A 22,037-nucleotide genomic window follows, 5' to 3' on the forward strand; every position below is an offset into this window, starting at 1 on the left:
TTAGCAGTCCTAGGTGTTGAGGTATGAGTACTTTAGAACCTTTTTTCGTTTATATCGACTTATATGTTTTTGGAGTTTAGGTTTAGTACTTTAATCGTGGTTTCCTTTTGGTTTCTATTCGAAGTTTTTTTATTTTCTGCCATTGCCGTTTCTGTTTGTTGAAGTTTTTTAGCAGAAACTACACTGGTTTCATAAACTGCATTGCAAGTGCATGGCAATGTTACAACTGCTTATGCACTTGAATGTGTTTTCAACTTAGTTTTAGGACTTTGAACATGGCTTTTCCTTTTAGTTTCTATTCAAATTTGAGCATATTTTATGTCATAAACTGCAATGCAGTTTCTGTTTGTTGCAGTTTTATACTAGAAACTGCAGTGCAGTTTTTTGTTTCATAATTCGATTTCAGACTAATATTTGCAAGTCTATGGGAATGTTACAGCTGCTCATCTACATTATTTACTGATTTGAATTATTTTTTGCATTTTCAAGGCTAATAGAGGTTTTTGTGATAGCCAAGTGCACATATAAGTCGAAAACCATTATGTTTTTAATTTCAGAAAAGTCATCCATGGTTGATGTTTCGAAGACTTTATGTCTAAGGTTTTGGGGTTTGCAGTTGGGTAGTTTCACATTACGGTATTCGCTGCCTGGTTATTCGAGTTGTTTACTAGAAACGAATAGTGATTTAGACATGATGATGTCATATTTGTCGATATCAAATTCGAAGAGTGTGAATATTTTAGTTAAGGATTTATGCGGGAGAAGTGAATATAGTGGTGATTTTTGTGGAAATAAGGAGTTGATAGCATGTGAAAAGGGCGAGTCGTCGTGTTCTAGTACTTTGGAAGATGGAAATGAATTTTTGAGCAGGTTGAGAGAGCAAGTGCTAAGCCTTTGTTGTCAAATGAGTGGGAGACGTACATACATCATGTAGGGCAGAAGTTTGACGATGATGTAGAGGAGTTCTGGTTGAAATTGTGCAAGTATGCTCTTGAAGTAGGACTTAATTTTTTATATGCTAGCAATGATAAGAGCCGGGTGATTGTTGTTTGTTCGAATAAGAAGTTAGTTTGAGTGTTTATGCGTCTCGTTGTGAAGCTACTGGCTATTTTGTAATTCAGACGTTAAATAATTGGCAGTCCTAGAATCTCAGTCACTGTAACGTCTGTGATTTGGAATGATTTGGTGCCGAATTTGTAGGACTTTGTTTCTTGATCAAACTTCTTGAGTAGCTGTACTAAGTCGAGGTTCGACTTATTCATGTTATTCATGTCAATTCTTTGGTGGTAAAACAGCTCAATCAAGTTCCAGAAAGGGGTTTTCTTGAGCAGCTTCTTCTGTCTTTAATTGAACTTGTCTTTAACATCTGTAATGATGCTGTTGAAAGCATTGACGTTGCACCGAAATTGGACATAGTCCGGGAGCTTTGCTTTCCTATTATAGTTTGGCTTTGATTTTGTCTTTTGAGCCATTATTTTGATTATTGGCTTTCGTTGGTTTTGAGCTTCCTTCTTTTGTAATGACATTTCTTGTGCCATTTGTAATCTGAAACAAGAAGGGATGAAAACACTATTAGGACAAGTAGAGATAAACTACAAGGAAGAAGTACAAATAGTTGAGCAGAAAATAGAAAACGGAAACTGTAATGCAATTTGTGGTTCATTGCATTGCATTAACCGAAATTGCACAGTTTTCATTTTTTGCAATGCAGAAAACAGAAATATTTGATAATATTCCTCTTTTAAAAGGACCAATCCAAAAGGCAAAACATCAGACATAATAGAAATATAATAGGAGCAATCCTAAACACAAAATATAACAGAAAATATATATCAACTTGACATGAAATTGAAAGATCAGCATAATCAAAACAAGAACTACAAACTAAACTGGAAACAGCATTGCAGTTTCCCTTTTCTTCAGCGCAGAAAACATATATATTTGGTACTATTCCTCTTTTAAAAGAAACAATCCAAAACGCAAAACATCATCAAACATAATAGAAATATAATAAAAGCAAACCAAAACACAAAACATAACAGAAACTATACATCAACTTGACATGAAAATGGAAAGATCAGGAAAGTCTAAATCCTAAAGAACTACAAACTAATCCGGAAACTGCAGTGCAGAAAACAGATATATTTGATACTATTTCTCTTTCTTTGGTGATTTTTTGGTTTTTAGAGGTTTTAAATTTGGAACATAACTACAATGTAGCATTATCCTAAATTTGGAAGCCAACAAGTTTAAAAAATGAAGTCAGAAACTATAATGCACTATACTAAAAGCAACTTAAACTAAACCAAACATAATGGAGGATGAAAAATGAACAAAACATAAACTACAATGAAAACCAAAATCAAAACCCGGAACATAAACTACAATGCATGAAATGCCCAACCAAAATTAGTGTTCCTTCTATGTGTTTGTTGAAATGTCCAACTAAAATTAGTTTTTAACCCAAAAAACTCAAGCATGCAAACATAAACTCATTCAGATCTAGAGGGTAAAATACCTAAAACTGTTATGTAGGGTGCAGAATATGCAATGTAGTTTCTGAAATAGACAAAGAAAAAGAAAGTTTCTTACATTTTCATTGATATTGGTAGTCTATTAGAGAGTTGAAGAATGAACAATAGGTATTAGAGAGTTGATTTTTTTTATGATTTTTTGCCGAAAGAGAGAATGAAGAGTCGGCTTCGATCTTTGGTGGTCGCCGTTGATGCGAACGATCGTATGAGATTTTGGAGAATAGTGTGAATTATTGAAGCGGTTTCTCAATGTGAAGATGAAAGGTCGCGCGAAGGGGTTAGGATTCAATTTGAGTAGATGTCATTTTTGGTTCAGTTTTGGGTCTTTTGATGTCGTTTTGACAACTGTAAGTTTTAGTTTAAAACTAAATATTGAAATTTGATAATAATGGCATAATGGCACATGTTGTAATTTTGATGTTCTTATATTTTGGTAAAAGTAGGTACTATATTTTGGCTTCTGGCTTTATCCTAATCAGCTGAAATTGAATTCCTATTGGTAAATAGGAAGCTATATTGTGTGTGAAAACTAAAGCTTCTAAAAAATTGTCATGGTAAGAAGTGGGCCCCATGAAATTGGGCAGGTCCAAATGGGCTATTATCTGGGCAAACTGACATCAACGGCCAATTTAAATATTAAAAAAATTGAAAAAAATAATATTTAGAAATTTTTTTCTATAAATACCTAGCCATGTTTTTCACTTCCCACACCAAAATCTATACAAATTTATCTCCTCATATCTCATATGAATAGTGGTAACTCTTGAGTTACCATGACAATGGGTGAGAACGCATCAAAAAAATTTGCAAGGACATGTACCATTCATGTGAATAGTATAATTGAGTTTTTATACAAAATAGCCAAAAATTACCCCATACTTTCATAAATGTCCATTTTGATAAAAACTTTCAAAAATAGCCAAAAACTCATGTAAATAGACTCAAATGCCTTCAACACTATTCACTCTTTTTTTCCAAACCCTAGCCGCTCTCTCCCTCTGTGAGTTCTAAAGGAAAATTCCGTAGAGGGGGGAAGAGGAAGAAGCGTCACTGCCCTCTTCCCCCTTTTCTCTTCTCGTCTTTTCCTTTTAGGTTAGTGAATAAGTTTACTGGGGCGGTTTGAAGAAAAAGCCTCTTGTGGTGGTTTCTTCTAAGCCATGGTTAGATTGAAGTTCCCCATCACTCCTTTCAGTCTATGTTCTCAATCAAATCCTACTCCCAAAATCCGCTCTCTAATGCCACTTATGTTCTTTAAATTTGATTATACATCGTTTTTTACGGAAGTTGCTGCAAATCACCCAATTATTTTTGGCAAAGTTATTGTTTTCATTTATTTGTTCGCTCTTATGTGCAAGTAGATCACGGAAAATCATATTTTTCCAAGATCTATTAGGATGCGGTGGTGGGTGTGGCCGCGACGGCGCTTCTTCAGGTGGTGGTAGTAAGGTTTGTTTAGACTCATGGGTTGATTTAGGGTTTTGGTTATGTTGGGTTTCTAGGCTTTGTTTAGGCTTATAGTTAATTGTGGTGATATGGGCTATTAGTTTTAGTGCGGCTTTTGTCCGCGTTAGTTTTGCTTTTAGCAAGTTAGTTTGTTGAACTCTTGGGATTGGTATTTTAGATGTCTTGTTGATGTCTTTGATTGTGACGTTAAAGTTTATCTAATGAAGTTTCTATTTGATCCAAAAAAAAAAAGCCCTCAAAATTCAAACCCACATAAACCTAAAAGGCAAAACCCTATTCTAACAATTGTTTGGCAGACCTCTACCCTTCGTGTGTGCAACAGATTCATAAGGAGACAAGTACATCAAGTTACTTGCGGTAGGACTCCACATTGTAAAGCTTCAAATATTTGAATTCTTTTGGCAACTGTGCATCACTATTGCATACTCTTGGTTGCCAAACAATAATTAAAGTTATAGTTATTGATTTTATCTATGGATTTCCTAAATAAACATTCAAGTAAAGGCAATTAAATTTTACTAGTGAGGAAAAAAAAAATTCTACAAGCAGAAAATTTAAAAGGATTTTTTTTTTTTTTTTTGTAGTTGCATAGTTCTTCACTTTATAGCTATACTTTCTTCGTTGGTCTGATACCTTGCCCTCAGTTTGTTGTACTATGGGTGCCCTTGCGTTATTGCACGGCTTTCTTTGTTTGTAATTGTTTGGGGGATCCCCCTTTTGTTGGCTCTTTCAACCGTTGGTTTTGCTCCATGTAGCTTTGGTTTTCTTAAATGATTTCATTAAAAAAATATATATTATTTTGGAATATCCTCTTCAAATTTTGAGTTTCTTTTGCTTGTTAGGTTTTGAGGGCATTTTAGTCTATTTACGTGATTTTTTTGCTATTTTTGAAATTTTTTATCAAAACGGACATTTATGAAAGTATAGGGTAAATTTGGGCTATTTTTGATAAAAACTCATAGTAATTGGCCTTACCTTTATGTTTCCCTCTTTTCGGCCGAGGCAGCTGACGGAATGAACTTTTGGTTCTTTTGAGTGCGAGGCGGGCCACCACCAAGCCACGAATTTGGGCTTGAATGGAATGTGAGTAGATGAATGTGTCGCGCTTCTAACTTCTAATCAAACGATTGATTTGCCAAGCAAGGAACCTCCTCCTGGCCTAGGTTCTTTCATTTCCTCGGGCTCGATGATGGTTAGGCTTCGTACAGATGTTTTTGTGATTTTTAGGTTTTCAAAGTAAAAATAATGCAATTAAACTAGATGTGCGTTTAAACGTAAAGACAAGAATTAACGTGCGATAAAATAAATCAAAGCGATAAATAAAGCAAGAACGAGATAAGATAAACTTGAAATTAAACTTAATAATAGTGCGATGACAATGAAAGTTAAAGCAATTGAAATAAACTTGAATTTGAATGACAAGAAAATATAAATTGAACAAGAATTTGAACTTACACTAAGGAAAGGAAGAACTTGCCACACTAGGTGCTTGAAAAGTAAAATCCTAAGTGTAGGAAAAGAAAACTGCAAGACGAAAAATAGGTTTGTTTGTCTGATGTTGTGTCTCTTTCCTTCATTTGGTGAGGTTTATATAGGTCATTTGTCAGCCTATGGGCTGGCCATTGAATGGCCAAATGTCAACTCTTTTAAAAATTCTTTCCTTCCGAAGCCCCCCTAAATCCATGGAATTGCATTGATTGAAATATTCTGATATGCTTGATTCTTCCTTGCTTTGGAACATTTGGAGTTATTATCAAATTTCTTGATTTCTTTCCTTGTGAGGCCTCTGTCACATGCCTATAATCATTCCGAAAATCCTAGGGTCGAATAAGTGGCTTGGACTTGGTCCTCCGAGCTCTCTTAAGGGCCAACCATTTTATTACATATAATAAAATTCTCATATTTCAATTGTCTAAAATCCTTCAATCCAGCCCCATCAAAAACCCCTGGTCTCATATTCGTATTTATTTGCTTGTATATATATATATATATATATATATGTAAAATAGGGCAAGGAAGTTTCAATTTAAAGAGACCAACCGCATTTTTGCAAGAAGCCTAAAGACTCTAACCCAAAAATCCCACAACTCTAGTTGCGTAAAAAACCTTAAGGCCCAACCTGCCGCAACTTGGTTTTTAACCCTACCACAACTTGGCTTCCATCTCGGTCGCAACTTGGCTTTCATCCCGGTCGCAACTAAACTCTCCAAGTCTCAATTGCCATCGATTCTCTAGCCAACAAAACCCTAACCTAATCTTCCGATCAAGCTCGAACGTAGCCGGCCTTCTTCTCCAGCCTTGCTTCAAAACAAAGCCAAGTATCAATCAAGCCTCTAGTTCCGGTCGAGTGTGCCATACTCGGCTGCCTTCGATTGCATCTCGGCCGCTTTAGCCCATCCACCATAACTCCCAGAAATCCGACCACATATTCCAGCAACTCCGAATCTTGGTCGCAGCTTTGTCAATCCACATCCTCGTCGCAACTTTGCCAATCCAAATCCGGCTGCAAATTCACAACTCCAATTCGGCCACATAGAATTTCCCTCCAGCTCCAAACCTGGCCATTTGCGTTGTCAAAAAGCGCCCGAGTTGGGTGACTTTGCACCACCCCCGAACACTTTCCTTATCTTTTATTATGGTAAATGAGTAGAAGTGCTCTTATAAAGTTAATTTGTTTTTAAATTCAATTATGTCGTTTATGATAATTTTATTTAAGAATAAAATTTAAAATGTTTATGATAATTTTATTTAAGAATAAAATTTAAAATAAAAATGCATTAAAGGTTAGGTTAACTTATGAAAAGTTGGGTTTATTCCCTTCATTATTGATTCTTCGCAAAATGACCACAAAAAGTCAGCAAGTGACAGGTCAAAAACTAACACAACGACCCAACCCAAGTGAAAAGTCACATTCTATACACGTGGCGCTCATGCTGCATTCGTCACTCTTCTTGTCGCCTTGTAAATAACTCACCAACCGTCGTTAAATAGGAAAGACCCCAAATTATAAAAAAAATTAAAACACAAAGAAAGCTCAAACCAAACAGATCTCTCCCTCAACTCTCAACTCTGAAACTCAAATCATTCTTCTCTCTGAGACGACGAACATCCACGAGAAGAGCTGACGAGGTATATAACAATGGCTCCGATTCCGCCAGATAACGGCGTAGAAGGAGACGATGAGAGAGAGGAAGAGGGCGAAGAAGAAGAAGAGGAAGAAGAAGAAGAAGAAGAGGAAGAAGAGGAAGAGGAAGAGGAGGAGGAGGAGGAGCCGAGGCTAAAGTACCAGCGAATGGGAGGCAGCATTCCTACGCTGTTGACGAGCGATGTGGCTACGTGTATCGCCGTCGCGGAACGAATGATCGCGCTCGGAACTCACGGGGGCACCGTTCATATTCTCGATTTTCTCGGGAATCAGGTGAGGGACTGAGCTTGGCTTCAATTCAGTTTTTTATCTTCTGAATTAGTCGTTGTTGAAATCATAGCATTGAAGGTTATGTTAGTGTCATTCGTGGGATTTGAGTTTGTTTTGGATCAAAATGGAGCTGCCTGGATCTGGTTTTTCTTGATAATTTTAAATTTTTTGCGGGTTTATTGGAAAATTGGGTTTAAGAGCTTGAACCCAGTGGAGTTTAGTTCAGGGATGGTCTACGGGGTTTTCAATTGCTCAAATGGAAACAAAAAAGAGAAAAGGAAAGCCCTTTTAGTATAATTTCATTTTATTAATTATGTGCAGTATTGTAAAGTGGTTTATTTTGATTTTGCTGTACTTTTATTGCCTGCCCAATCAAACTACGGAAAAAAAATTCTTAATCAAGTGTTTTTGTGCCAATTCAATTTCCAGCTCTGTTGAACTTACACTCCTTGTATGATGATTGAATTCCACTTCTCCTAAAACCTTAAAATCAAAAGCATTTATTTTTTGATTGGGCAATTACCTCTGCGTTAGGCTAGAGATGCAACGTTTAACCTCGACAAGCAATGTAGGTTGTTTGTGATATTAGTAGGTGGTTTACCGATATGATTCCTTTGCGATATTTGTAGTTAATTTTCAAATTTGCATTTCATATAGGCTGCTGCCATGAGTAAATCCTTTACTTATGTGGTTGTTATCTGTTGCATTATCACGTTTGTTAATTCTTTTAGACATAGATAGAGTCCATGCGACAATATAGGCATACAATAAGTGTACGGCTAGTATGCTTACGAATTACGTTTATATACAATAGATGAGACATGTTCCTTGGAGATGTTTGAATTCGCTCTAAGTTAAAGGCCCTTGTCGCGCAGCAAGTGCTGCAATCAACACCATGATTTTAGAGAATATATAAATGTCCACTGAAAACAGAAATAATTGCGCATGAGTTTTCATGTTCATATGTGTGACAGTATAATTGGTACCACTTTAAATCAATTAATAGTCTTTTTTTTGCTTCCTAAGAAAAGAGTAGTAGTCTAGTACTCTACTACAATATGCTTATTGTTTGGTTATGTGGTTTACAGAAAAATTAAATTAAATAAGCATTTCTGTTGTCTGCCTTCTAAGCTTTACTGCCATCAAATTTCTTCTGGCAATACATTCAATTTAAAAATAGTGGGTCTGTCCACTTTCTTTATTTGATTTATTGGAGTGCGGGCGTTTGTGTTGGGGGTGAGGTTGGTTAAAATTTTAACTCTCTTTTGGCATATTTTTATTAATTCATTAACTTGTAGGATCAGTGACCTTTTTTTTCCGTCTCATATCATTTAAGGTTGAAAGATTGTTGCATTTGGCCCCGGATTTATCATTGAAGACAATATCATGTACTTGATTGGCTTCGTTGCAGGTTAAGGAATTCCCTGCTCATACTGCTGCAGTGAATGATCTTAGCTTTGACATAGAAGGTGAATATATAGGAAGCTGTTCAGACGATGGGTCTGTTGTAATAAACAGCCTTTTCACTGATGAGAAAATGAGGTTTGAGTATCATCGCCCAATGAAGGCTATTGCTTTGGATCCAGATTATGCAAAAAAATCTTCTAGGAGATTTGCAGCTGGTGGTTTAGCTGGTCATTTATATTATAATACAAAAAGATGGCTGGGCTTTAGAGATCAGGTTTGTACTAAGCTAATATTATTGCATGTCAAAAAGAATTTTCCCAGTATGCTTTCTAATTTCTTAAAGCAAATATGTCCTTCTAGGTTTTGCATTCTGGTGAAGGTCCTATACATGCAGTGAAGTGGAGAGCAAGTCTCATTGCTTGGGCTAATGATGCAGGTGTGAAAGTATACGATACTGCAAATGATCAGCGTATAACATTCATTGAAAGACCACGAGGAAGCCCACGACCTGAACTTTTGCTCCCTCACCTAGTTTGGCAGGTTAGTGAAAGAGTTAATGCTCACAGTATTTACAGGCACATGTAGTAAATAGGTGGACCACGCTTTAATAATTTTTGACGTGGTGCATGGGAGTGAACTTACATAAAGAGTGCACTTGGAGCTTTGAGTCTTAGAGTTGTATGATTTGCAGAATGAAATAAGGGTTGAAACTTGAAAGATTAAGGGCCTGCTGGTAGCGCTTTCTTAGGAAGTTCTTTTGCTCAGTTGCTCTTCAGCTGGAAGCAATTTTGTTAGAAGCACATGAATTCTTTTATTAAAGGCCAAGTGCTTCGTGTAAATGTGCTTGGAAGCTGTCAGGTGCTGCTCCATAAAGAACTAAGCTGTGCTTCTATACCCAGAAGCAGTTCTAATATTTTTGTGAATTGCTACCAGAAGTGCTTTTAATTATTTGGGAGCGCTTTTATCATTTGTAAAAGCATTTCCAAAGAGGTCCTAAATTTAAAGCGTAGAAGGGACTTTATAGAAGATTGCTGGAATTCAGGAGCAGCAGGTAATTTTGGGATTGTAAATGCTGTTTCAAGGGGCAGTGGAGGGATAAAGGTGGTAGCAAACTTTGCTGTTTTAGGATTTTAATTGGGGAAGGACCGGAGAAACGATTGGGAGGAATTGGAATCTCAAATATCATAGGTATCTAATAGTTCTTTAACAGCTGAAGTAAAACATAAGAAAAGCCAGTCAAACCTCTCACAACTCTAAAAAAAATAAAAATTTAGACTTGGTGTAACTACATATAGGAAATTGTCAAATTTGGACACTGTTTTTTCTTGGTGCAAATAAAGCAGTGGATCATTTGTTGCTTCATTGTCGAGGGGCTTTGTCTTTACGGCCATGGCTGCTCAAGGAGACAAGTTTATATTGGTCTATTTTGGTGTCATGTAATGCACTGTTATGTGAGAACTTTAAATCTTTTGGGGGAAGGAGAATGGGCGTAGCTCGGGGGAGATGTGCTATGATGAAATTTTTTTGGGTTATATGGTTTGAAAGGAATAGGAGGGTTTTTGAGAATGTGCCTGGTGAGGTGGTGGAGTGCTTACAGGACAGTTCGACTTTGGGCTTCTTTTTGGGCATGGTTTGCTTTGGAGTATAGAGACCTGTCATTTTCTGTTGTTTTATCATAGGGAAAGCAGCTACTTTGTAGTGTTTTTTTGGGGCATTTCTCTGGTCTTTGTTGTATAGGGTAGAGTTGTTGGTTGCAGGTTTCACTTGTAATCGTTTTTAGGAGTGGACTCCTTGTTCACTATTCTTGTACTTTTGTTCCTTTTTCAATGAAAGTTTTGTCTTCCATAAAGAACTAATATAATGAAAGTTTCTGCACGGGAAAAATGTGAAATTCCATTTCTACACCTGCACATTATAATGCTATGATTTTACAATTAATGACTCTAAAGACTGATTTAACCTTAGAATATTTAGCACGTCATCCTCATAACTATATAAGATTAATTTTTCAATATGAAAAATGGCAGCCAAACCTTCTGTCCTAGTTTGCATCTCTTTTTCTTAGTCCCTTAAATAAAGTAGTTATGGTGTTGTTTTCATGGGTTTCTCACTGCCCTTCATCACATTCAGGACGACACATTGTTGGTCATTGGCTGGGGAACATCAATCAAAATAGCATCGATAAAAACAAATCAGTCTAGAGCAGCCAATGGGACAGTCAAGCATGTCTCAATGTCAATGTCTAATATGAACCAGGTGGATATTGTGGCATCCTTTCAGACCAGCTATTTCATTTCTGGGATTGCTCCTTTTGGTGACTCTTTGGTCGTTCTAGCCTATATCCCTGGTGAAGAAGACGGGGAGAAGGAATTTAGTAGCTCTGTTCCATCACGGCAGGTATTTTATTTCCCCTCGTGCTGTATGATATACATCTTGTTACTCTGTATTTTTATTTTATTTCCCCTCCGTTTGTTTTTCATTTTTATTTATTTATTTTTTTTGTGGGGGGCGGGGGTGGGGGGGAGGAGGGGGACATTGTAACGTTGCTGGAAGTGTGATTTCTCCTTGAAGGCGGCTCATTGTGCTTTATGAAAATGTGTATTGACCCTTTTTATTTAATGTTTTATACCCACTCATTCACATTTATACAATTTATCACATTTACGAGCCAGCCAACGGGTTGGACTGGATTAGACGCTTTGCTGTGTCTGCATTTTTTGGAACCTATTGTTTAAGATCAAACTTTGTTTAATTTCTTGGTGGAAATTCCTTTTTGTTTATTTATGGGTTTTAACTTATTTTCTTGATATCCCTTTTTCACCTTATTTAGCTTCCATAATTTTTTGCTGACTTATTTGTGTGTGTTTTTGGTGCTTATAATAAAGGGCTTTTTTTTTTTTGAATAGAAACATTGTATTGATAATCAAGAGGAAAAATCCTCGATCAAACAAGAAGACCAAAAAAAAGAGTCTGACCTACTAAGCTTGAAAAACAAACTGTATAAAAAACACTAAAAAACACAAAAAAAACTTCAGTAAAATCATCTTAAGACTGCCATCATGTCTCTCATGATGGTAGAGTAGTGATAGTCCTTGAACTGCCCCGAAACCGAAGCCCAAAGGGATGCCCAAAATTTAATTCTGTCCCATAATTCCTCAACCCTAACTCCTATATGACCCTGAAAAATTCTTTGATTTCGCTCCATCCAAAGGGCTTTTTAGATTTAGGTATTTGGTAGATATTTTTTATTAGCTTATCCAATGACTTTTAAACTTTTAAATTAAACAGAAAAGTCGAACACTATCATAGGTTAAATAAGAGAACAAAAAATTACAAACATACCATTTTTTTAAACAACTTTAAAATACCATACTTCCATTATACATGTCCATTTTTCATGAAAATTATATTTATGGAAAGCTTTTGTTGCGATCTGTCAACCACAACCCATTACTACACAATTATGTTAGCAAAAACTGAATTACCGTACATGTCTCACAGATACGTTATCTTAATGCTACTTTTTCTTTGATCATGATAATGTTTGTACATCACAGATGTTATCACATGTAATTCACTCCTTCACATCATGTTAATGCCTAATCTTACTAATACATTTTCATTATGCAATTAATTCATTTTCACATCAGGATAACGTGTTCCTACCAATACATTGTCATTTATGTTGGTGCTTTAAGTTTTTTGTGTGCTTATTGGAAAGTTGAGTTTATGGGCTTGAACCAAGTGGCATTTAGTACAGGGATGGTCCATGGGGTTTTCAATTGGAAACAGAAGAGAGAAAAAGAAAGCCCTTTTAGTATAATTCATTTTACTAATTATATGCAGTATTATGAAGTGGTTTCTTTTGATTTTGCTGTACTTTTATTGTCTGTCCAATCAAAAGAAACCCCTGTTATTGTTTCTAATTATAATTTATTTGAAGCAGGGAAATGCACAGAGACCAGAAGTACGTATTGTAACATGGAATAATGATGAGCTTTCAACAGATGCTTTACCTGTACATGGCTTTGAGCATTACAAAGCAAAGGACTATTCCCTTGCTCACGCTCCTTTCTCAGGTTAACATACTTTAATTTTGAAGTTCATGGTGTAAGAATAGCAGGATAATTACATTATATAGCTGTAAAACCCTTTAGTTTGAATTTAGGTAGCAGCTATGCTGGTGGTCAGTGGGCTGAAGGTGATGAACCACTGTACTATATTGTATCCCCAAAGGATGTAGTCATTGCAAAACCCAGGTCAGTGCTGTATTTTTTTATTTGTGCTTGTCTGTAGAGTAAATTATGTATGAAGATTTGAATTACATACAGTAAATAGTCTCCATCTACTCTCAAGATCCATAGTGATCAATTGTTCTCTGTGTCATAAGTAAATTTTTGGTGCTTGTGACCTGGAATGATGTCGTATTACTGTCTCATCTATATAAAAGTTATGGTTTAAGAACATAGTTAGTACAAAAAAGGAAGGTATCTGTTTCTTTTTTTTTTCTTTTTCAATTTCAGGAATATGCCGAGACTGAAAACTAAAAAATAAAATGAAGGAGCTACACAGAGCATCATTTAAGCCAAAACAATATAGCAGCCAACCCCTTAAACTACCAAACTGAAGCCATCATGTAAAAGTTATTCTTGAGTTAAACTATTCAAAGAAATCAGAAACTCACCTCTTTTTTAGCCCAATAGTCTGCTGAAAGAATTAACTTCCCTATAGATAAGAAAAAATTTAACCTTCATCTTAGACAAAAAGAATTGGAGTTCCGGCCAGAAACACCAAAGTTTCCAGCAGATATAAAGAATCAGATACAATAGCATGAAAAGACCAATCCCTAAAATCTGAGGAAACTGAAGCCCATAAGGATTGAGTTAAATCATAAACTCTTGTTCTTCTAGATTTACTATTTTATATTTTGTACATCCATCCTTGAATTGTTGCCTTCTTATGTTGACACCTGACTCAGGGATGATTCAGGGGATGAGCTTAGTTGGGTGATTAATTAGCGTTGTAAATCTTTACCATACTTGTATAGTGATAGTGTTAATTTGTCTTTAAGATTAATTGAATAAGAAGTTGAGGGGGTACTGAAGTGGAGGAGTACATTTCGAGTTTTATGCAACTGTAGAATATTTATAAAGTTAAGCGGGATCTCATTAACTTGATCAAGACATGAATGCATATATTCTTTTCAGGGATGCTGAAGATCATATTGCTTGGCTTCTTCAACATGGTTGGCATGAAAAAGCTTTGGCTGCTGTTGAAGCCGGCCAGGGACGGAGTGAACTTCTTGATGAGGTATGAATTCGTTCATTCTCATATCACAGTATAGAAAAGATGAAAATGTGTCTATGTTGTGTGCTTATGCATTCTAGCAGCTCTTTTCTTCCTCAAGTTACACATTTTTCACCCTTCTGGCTAACTTCGTGCGGTATCATTGTTTATTAGATTTAGGTACACTTAAATCAGTTGGGTCATATGAATATAGATCATTTAATTTCTTGTGCACTTTGGTTTTATGAGTTTTTTCTTTTTTATGCTAGGAGGCTTTATGAGATTATGAACCATAGGCAAAATCATTATAATCATCCCTGTGTGAAACATATCTTAATGCTTGAAAGTTTGACAGTATGGCCTTCATAAGGATTATATTGCCCTTTTGATCAGAAAAAAGGACTATTTTGCCTCTAAATTTTCTGAAATGCAAGATGTTCATTGAATAATTAGAAACTAATCTTCACTTCTACAACTCCAGATATTAAAAGAATATATGTATGTTCTCTTAGAGAAAGTTTCGTTCACATTTTATTTTTTATTTATTGGGTGGGCTAAATACAGAATAAATATAACCAAAGAAACATGGAAAGACTTTCTAAGATTTATGTGCCTTGCGTGCACATAATGACAAAAGTAATATAGTGAACAAAGTTTTTGGAGCGGCTTGAAGCACCATGGCTTATATTTTATTGCTTTTCTCTCTTCCCTTGTAAAATTTTTGGATGTTGCTTTGGTGCATGCGTTAACTTTATTTACGTAGTGTTATTCTGTAATTGATGAACTTATTTCACTTGTACTTCCACTGTTAAAATCCATGTAATTTAGTTGATTTAATTGCACAGTTTGTTCAATTTTTTCTCCTATCTGTAGGTTGGTTCTAGATACCTTGATCATTTGATTGTGGAAAGAAAATATGCTGAAGCCGCATCTTTGTGTCCCAAATTGTTGAGAGGATCTGCTTCAGCATGGGAAAGGTACTAATTACCATTCTTTATAACCCGTTTTTTACAATGTTCCCAGTAAATAATTGGCTAGTGTCATTCAATTCTTCAAAATAACTGGCAGTGGCCTATGCTTCACAGATGGGTTTTCCACTTTGCGCATCTGCGTCAGCTTCCAGTATTAGTCCCATATATACCAACAGAAAACCCAAGACTGCGTGATACTGCTTATGAGGTTTGTGTGGACAATTTTCCATTACCTCTGAACTGCTAAAGTTGTGTCACACTTTTGCCAACTGCAGAATCATATGTTATCTTGTTTCTCTCTGTCTCTGTCTCTGTCTCTCTCTCTCTCTCTCTCTCTCTCTCTCATTTGGTGCCGTTAGGTTGCTCTAGTAGCGCTGGCTACAAATCCATCTTTTCATATGGAGCTCTTGTCAACTGTTAAATCTTGGCCACCGGTGATTTATTCTTCATTGCCTGTTATCTCAGCTATAGAACCTCAGCTGAATACATCGTCCATGACAGATGCTCTTAAGGAGGTCAGTCAGATATTATTGATACGGAATATGAATTTTGAATATTATGATAATTTTGATTTTGTTAGACACCCCTTTTCTTTTTCAGGCTCTAGCAGAGTTGTACGTGATTGATGGGCAATATGAAAAAGCATTTTCACTATATGCTGATGTAAGTGTTCTTGATGCATATTTATGCTGTTTATTCACAAAGCACTTCTACAATTAGAATCTGTTACAGAATATTTACATCTTCATAGGATTTTTGTGAAAGTCGATATCTAATTGGTTAAATTTATTTTATTCTTTTTCTGTTTCCAGCTTTTGAAGCCAGACATATTTTCCTTCATCGAAAAGCACAATTTATATGATTCCATTCGGGAAAAGGTATGGTGAATAAGATCACAACTTATATATTGTAAGTTGGAACTTATTGTTCCTGTATTTACTGTTATAGTTGTTTGTTATCAACAGAAGAAATTTGTGTTTAAAAAATTTATCTGGGTTTTCCTGCTTTGATTTTCCAAATGTTTATGGTTTTTCCATTGATTTTCTAAATGTTTATGGTTTTTGCATTACAAAAAATTTGGTCCTGGTATCAATAGCAACATAATAATTTTCTATCTAACACAGAAAACTTGCAATGTAGATAACTCATCAAGAGATGAATTATCAACTTTGTCACTGTTAATTTTCTATCGTGTTGGCTCATGCTAATTTCTATTGTGGTTGATTGTCGCTTGTGCACTTTTAGGTTGTCCAACTGATGATGCTAGATTGCAAGCAGGCAGTTCCTTTATTGATTCAAAACAAGGATTTAATTACTCCATCTGAAGTGGTCAAACAACTTTTGAATGCAAGTGACAAGTGTGATTCCAGATATTTCTTGCATGCATATTTGCATTCACTATTTGAAGCAAACCCTCATGCTGGAAAGGATTTTCATGATGTGCAGGTATTGTGGAAGCTGAAATAATTTATTTGTTTATGTGATTATAGTGGTTTCTGTATGTGTGATGAAGCTACTTAAATAGTTATTGCCTTAACTCCATTGACGGTTTCTGTGTGATATACTTGAGTTGTTCTAGATATAAGTTGTTACGTCTGTTAAATATTCTATATATCTTATTAAGACGAAGACAAAATTGAGTTCAGGGTAGACAAATGAAATACTTGCACTCGCACATTTGTAATCAACTGGGTCTCTGGGATCTTTTGGAAACTCTTGCAGCCTCCTGGATATTGTATTAAAATTTTCTCTTTCTAAGTTTACTAGATTCATAAATGCATGATACATGCCTTTTCATTTCCCTCTCTTTTGGTTGAAGAAAAAGAGTGCTTTCTCATGCAATTTGAACCCTTGGGATTTGTGATAAACAAGATTATGCAGGGGTTTACATGGAATAGCAGATGCAGCTTTTCTTGTTTTCAGATATCTTGTGCTTTTCTACCTTCTTTTTGGTACTCCGTGGTACTATGAGTTTTATGAATTGATTTCATACATTTTCCTGCCTTTTATTTCACATCTTCTTCAGACGCCTATTACATGCACTTCCTACAATGGCGGCCCTCCACCTCGTTATGTGGTTATTATATCTTCAATCACTTGTGGTTGGATCTGACCTGCCATTATGTTGTCCTCACCAAGTTCTTCAACAAACAACTGGGTTTGCTGTTTAGGAGTAGATCTTTATATTACTGTCTTGCTTTCATCGTTTCGATATGGAATGAATGAAACTGAAGTTGCAGATCTTTGTTATTGCTTAAAAAAATGTATTAGGTACTATATAGTTTGCAATAGTGGTTTGTTTTCAAGAGGCTTCCTTAAGATATCTATTTCAATTATTACATGCCTTGCTTAGAATGTATTGTATGAGGTTGTACTCTTTTCCTTCTTGTGCAATAGCTTGTGTTAGGTTATCACAATAGTTTGTGCTGTTTGGTGAAATTTAATCTAAGTGTTTGCTTTTATGCACATTGTTTAACACTTGTGCTGTCGTTTGTTTACTGTGGTAGGTAGAGCTTTATGCAGACTACGATTCAAAGATGCTACTTCCTTTTCTTCGTAGTAGTCAACATTACAAACTTGAGAAGGTTTGAACTGTTGATAAATGATCAATTAGGATAAACTTATTGTTTTTCAATGAATTGATTTTTTAATATACTTCACAGGCATATGAAATTTGTATCGGGAGAGGTCTTTTAAGGGAGCAAGTCTTCATTCTTGGAAGAATGGGAAATGCGAAACAAGCCCTTTCTGTAATCATAAATAATCTTGGGGATATTGAAGAGGTACCTAATGTCCTCTTAATGTGGAAGAGGATTTTCTTTCAACAGATTGCTTCAGTTATTCCTTTGGGGTTATTTTTATCTCTTTACTGTGAAGTGTGGGGTGATAACCATGAATGTTATGGCTGTTTACAGGCTGTGGAGTTTGTAAATATGCAACATGATGATGAACTTTGGGAAGAATTAATTCAGCAGTGTCTTCATAAACCTGAAATGGTATTTGTTCTCCCTATAGTCTGCAGATCTAGTGTTTATCTACATCATGGTAATTGAATATATCTACTTGTTCTCTTCAAGTTCCCCTAAAATTTCGTCCACTAATTGACAGGTAGGCGTGCTATTGGAGCACACAGTTGGAAATCTAGATCCTCTATATATAGTGAATATGGTTCCTAATGGGTTGGAGATTCCTAGGTCAGTTTGATCAGAATATTGCGGTGTTCGTTTTAATGCTACTTTCTTATATTCCTATTTCTATCAATTAATAGAATTCTTTGTTTCCCTATAATTCCTAGCATATATGACTGGTGGCATTTTAAGAATGAAACTTACAGGATTCTTCATAATGTTTGTTGACATCCGTTCTGGTGGTAAAATCTTGTGCCTCGCATGCATAATCATAGCATTAATTATGTTACATTTTTTCCCTGTTAGAAGTCCTGACCTGTTTTTTATGCATGCTCTCCCTCATTTGTATATGGAAGAAAGAGTAGCTTCATTAGATTAGATAAATAAATACAGACACACAGACGAAATCCTTTTCTTGTCTTTAGATTGCTTGACTTTCAATGTCCTTCATATATGTATATCACAGGTCCAAGAACTACTGTGTTTTCTTTTTATATGGTAGCGAAAGTCAAACGATACATTTTAAAAAGTTGTTCAGCTTGTGCCATGACAAGGAGAATCCATATCGGATAGACATAAATAAAGATGTTTGGTGCAACCGTGCAACTGTACATACACATATGCATGCATTATGCATGTATTAAACATGCATCCATATGCTCACACACCCACACACGTATTGCACATATGGAAGCAAGTTTCAACATATATCTTTGTGTTATACGTCTTAGTGTATAAGAAGCTTATATGGGTACGTATATGCATATTTTCGTATGTGCTTATGTACACACATCTGTGTTGTATATATGCTGAAATTTGCTATACTCTTAACATAACATAACCTGGATATTTGTCAGTGATAAATACGAAGGTTCTGGAGTAGTCTTTATAAAAGTATTTGTATTGACCTTGTGCAATTTTCGGTTTCAGGCTTAGGGATCGCCTAGTGAAAATCATCACCAATTACAGGACTGAAACATCTCTAAGACATGGATGCAATGATATCCTTAAGGTACTCCTGTCTTCCAATTAAGTTTGTTAGATTTGAATAGAGTGCGGTGTAAAAATTCTGAGACTGGGTGTAATTGGGAAACAGGCTGATATTGTCAACCTCTTGGTCAAATACTACAAAGAGGCAATACATGGAATTTACTTAAGCAATGAAGAAGACGAGGCACGGACGAAAAGGAATGATAGTAGGGCTTCTCAGGTGATTGAGAAATCACCAGGTGTGAGAAGTATGGAGGTTAAATCAAAACCTAGGGGTGGTGCAAGGTGTTGCATGTGTTTCGATCCCTTTTCTATACAAAGCCTTAATGTCATCGTTTTCTTTTGTTGTCATGCTTATCACATGACTTGTCTTATGGATTCCACCTATACTAATGGAATAAAAGGGAGTGGGGCCACTTCCAGTGAGAGTGTTGTGGAAGATGATGATGATGATACCCAATCGGGTGACTCTCGTATGCGTTGTATCTTATGTACTACTGCTGCTAGTCGACTTAAGTGATGCGTGCGCTTGATGGTGCTTTCAATGTTGCATGCTCATTATTAATTTTTTTTTTTCGGGTTCTAAGTTTTTGTGTGCGCATGCAAGTGTGCAGCTTCTATTTATCGTTTCTTTTGTTGTGCTTGTGGTGTCAATTCTTGTATCATAGTTATACATATTTATTGTGTAAAGCGGCTTTTATTCTTTGGTGAGTTATGAGGATTGTTGCCATCAGGCCTAGTTTCTTCAGTGCATATTGCAGATTTGTTGGAGTTGATATGTACCTGCGTTGCTGTAGTAGTAGAGGGGGTTTTGAGTGGAGTCAGACGAACAATAAATTTCAGTATTTTCTTTGTTGTCATATAATTGATTGAATTTTTACTCCTCCTTTGAACAATTCAGTGAGTTTTCTCATCTTGTTGAAATTTGTTTATTTTAATGTTCTATTTTATATGGATCGATCAGAGCTTACTGATAGAACGCAAAGCCAAGTGGATATTGGTATTTTAAAAGGATGCTTATTATATAAAAAAAAATTAGCTCAAATATAATTTTTGTTTTTTGTTTGCCAAAGTTAGGAAATGGTTCGAGTCTGAGATCACTCATCTTCAAGTCAAGGTCTTTTGAACTGGGATAGATTTCGTTGGCAACTCAAATACAATAAAATAGAATCCATCTGTTTTTGACCGATTTAAACATAGATATGACATTATAAATGACACATTTTTTTGGAATAAAAAAATATCACGACTTATGTTTGCTTATCTACTGGTTGTTTACTGCATGACGATTAGGTTATTTCCAACACTCGTTGCCGTCCATATTTGATACTGAACAATTGCAAATCAGTCCCTTGGTTCTATTTGAAAATTCTAATCCTCATGTTCCATAAGCTTGAAAACTCCACCTGATAAGAAACGTAAAACCAAAGCAAATGTCATGATTGGCATCATTCACCGAAATTGGATGATCGTCCAAATTTGAACTTGAACAAATTAGTAACCAAAACAGAACATAAGAGCGATTCCAGCAATGAGCCCAAACTAGGGCAGGAGAGGGCCCAAGCCCCAAAACGCGCTTCCAACGAGCCTTTTTTGCCCAGGCAGCTTGTGGGTCCCACCAAATTAGGCAGGCTCAAAGGCAGAACGAGCTCAAGGGCAAGCTAACGTTAGTGTGCAGGTTTAAATTTTTTTACCGTTGGCGCATGAATGGTAAAAAAAAAATTTAATTCCGTGCGCTAACGCCAGGCTTGCATTAGCCCTTCCTTTCATCCAACGGCTAGAAGCCACGTGGCAGCCTCTGGGGGCTCCGATCGGTTTTTCTCCTCCAATCCAATAGCTGCCTTTTTTTTTTTTTTAAAATAAATTTTTGAAAAAATATTTAAAAAATACCAAAAAATCCAGGAATAAATATTGACACGTAGGAACCCAAAATCTTATTCGAAAATATTTCTCCAAATTAATTGTTGGGAGACTTTGGAAAAGGCCAAAGGAGAGAGAAATTTTTTAAAAGAAGCCAAAATGGACAAAAATGCCCTTATTTATTTTTGGATTTCCTAAGAAATCTTTTACATTTGCATGTTTTTAGTTTGAAAGTTGAGAGGTTTTTCTGTCTTTTTTGAAAAAGCTTTGACTTTTTCCAAAAGTGAAAGTTTTTGTGTGGCTAAAATATAAATTTACTTTAATTAATTGTTTGGGTTTAAAAATAAAAAATAAAACAAAAAGTGGATAGTAGTTGCCCCTTGCCATGGCAGTGGGTGGAAACACACCTTGCTTTTTGTAAGGGCAGATACTACTAGTAAGATAACACATACGTATTCCATTTAGTCATCCGTTTTATATATATAAAAAAAAGAGTATACGGAAGTGCAAAAGTATATAAGGTTATCCATGTACACATCATGTTTTTCGATTCATTCTTAATGCGGGAAACTCTCACCTTGTCACAAATGTCTCACATACATTAATGTATGTACAAAAAAATAATATACGAACTCTTAGAGCATCTCCAACCGACCAATTAAATGACAGGTGGCATGGCAAGCTGCTTGGAGATCCAACCAAGTTGTCATTGCTGACATGAAGCCTGGAGCAAAGACGTCAAAATTGATGCCAACATACCAAGGCGTTATTTCCTTGTTTTGAATCTTTTATTTCCTTTGGCCCCACTTAGCTTTAATTGCTATTACTGTTTGTTGTCTTTGATTGGTGCCATTGGATTTTTTTTATTCTTTTGGCCCCACTAGCTTTTATTGTTTTTTAAACCTATTGAAAAATATTAGTATTTTTTAACATTTCGGGTGGAGTATAATGTTATACAACATGTCAAATAGCCACATCATCC

The 22,037-nt window shown here is 35.7% G+C and overlaps 1 protein-coding gene across 1 annotated transcript; it reads left to right on the top strand.

Moving 5' to 3' along the window:
• LOC18771955 (vacuolar protein sorting-associated protein 41 homolog) lies at positions 6,881-20,108 on the top strand. The gene is made up of 19 exons (XM_007208657.2): positions 6,881-7,416; positions 8,825-9,094; positions 9,181-9,360; positions 10,951-11,217; positions 12,767-12,899; positions 12,989-13,079; positions 14,028-14,130; positions 14,980-15,083; positions 15,192-15,285; positions 15,437-15,592; positions 15,678-15,740; positions 15,890-15,955; positions 16,323-16,523; positions 17,585-17,662; positions 17,741-17,860; positions 17,993-18,073; positions 18,186-18,271; positions 19,136-19,217; positions 19,302-20,108. The coding sequence occupies exons 1-19, from the start codon at positions 7,138-7,140 to the stop codon at positions 19,713-19,715; spliced, it is 2,868 nt and encodes a 955-aa protein (XP_007208719.1). The 5' UTR covers positions 6,881-7,137; the 3' UTR covers positions 19,716-20,108.

This window comes from Prunus persica, chromosome G6 (assembly GCF_000346465.2).
Source record: "Prunus persica cultivar Lovell chromosome G6, Prunus_persica_NCBIv2, whole genome shotgun sequence".
NCBI lineage: Eukaryota > Viridiplantae > Streptophyta > Magnoliopsida > Rosales > Rosaceae > Prunus > Prunus persica.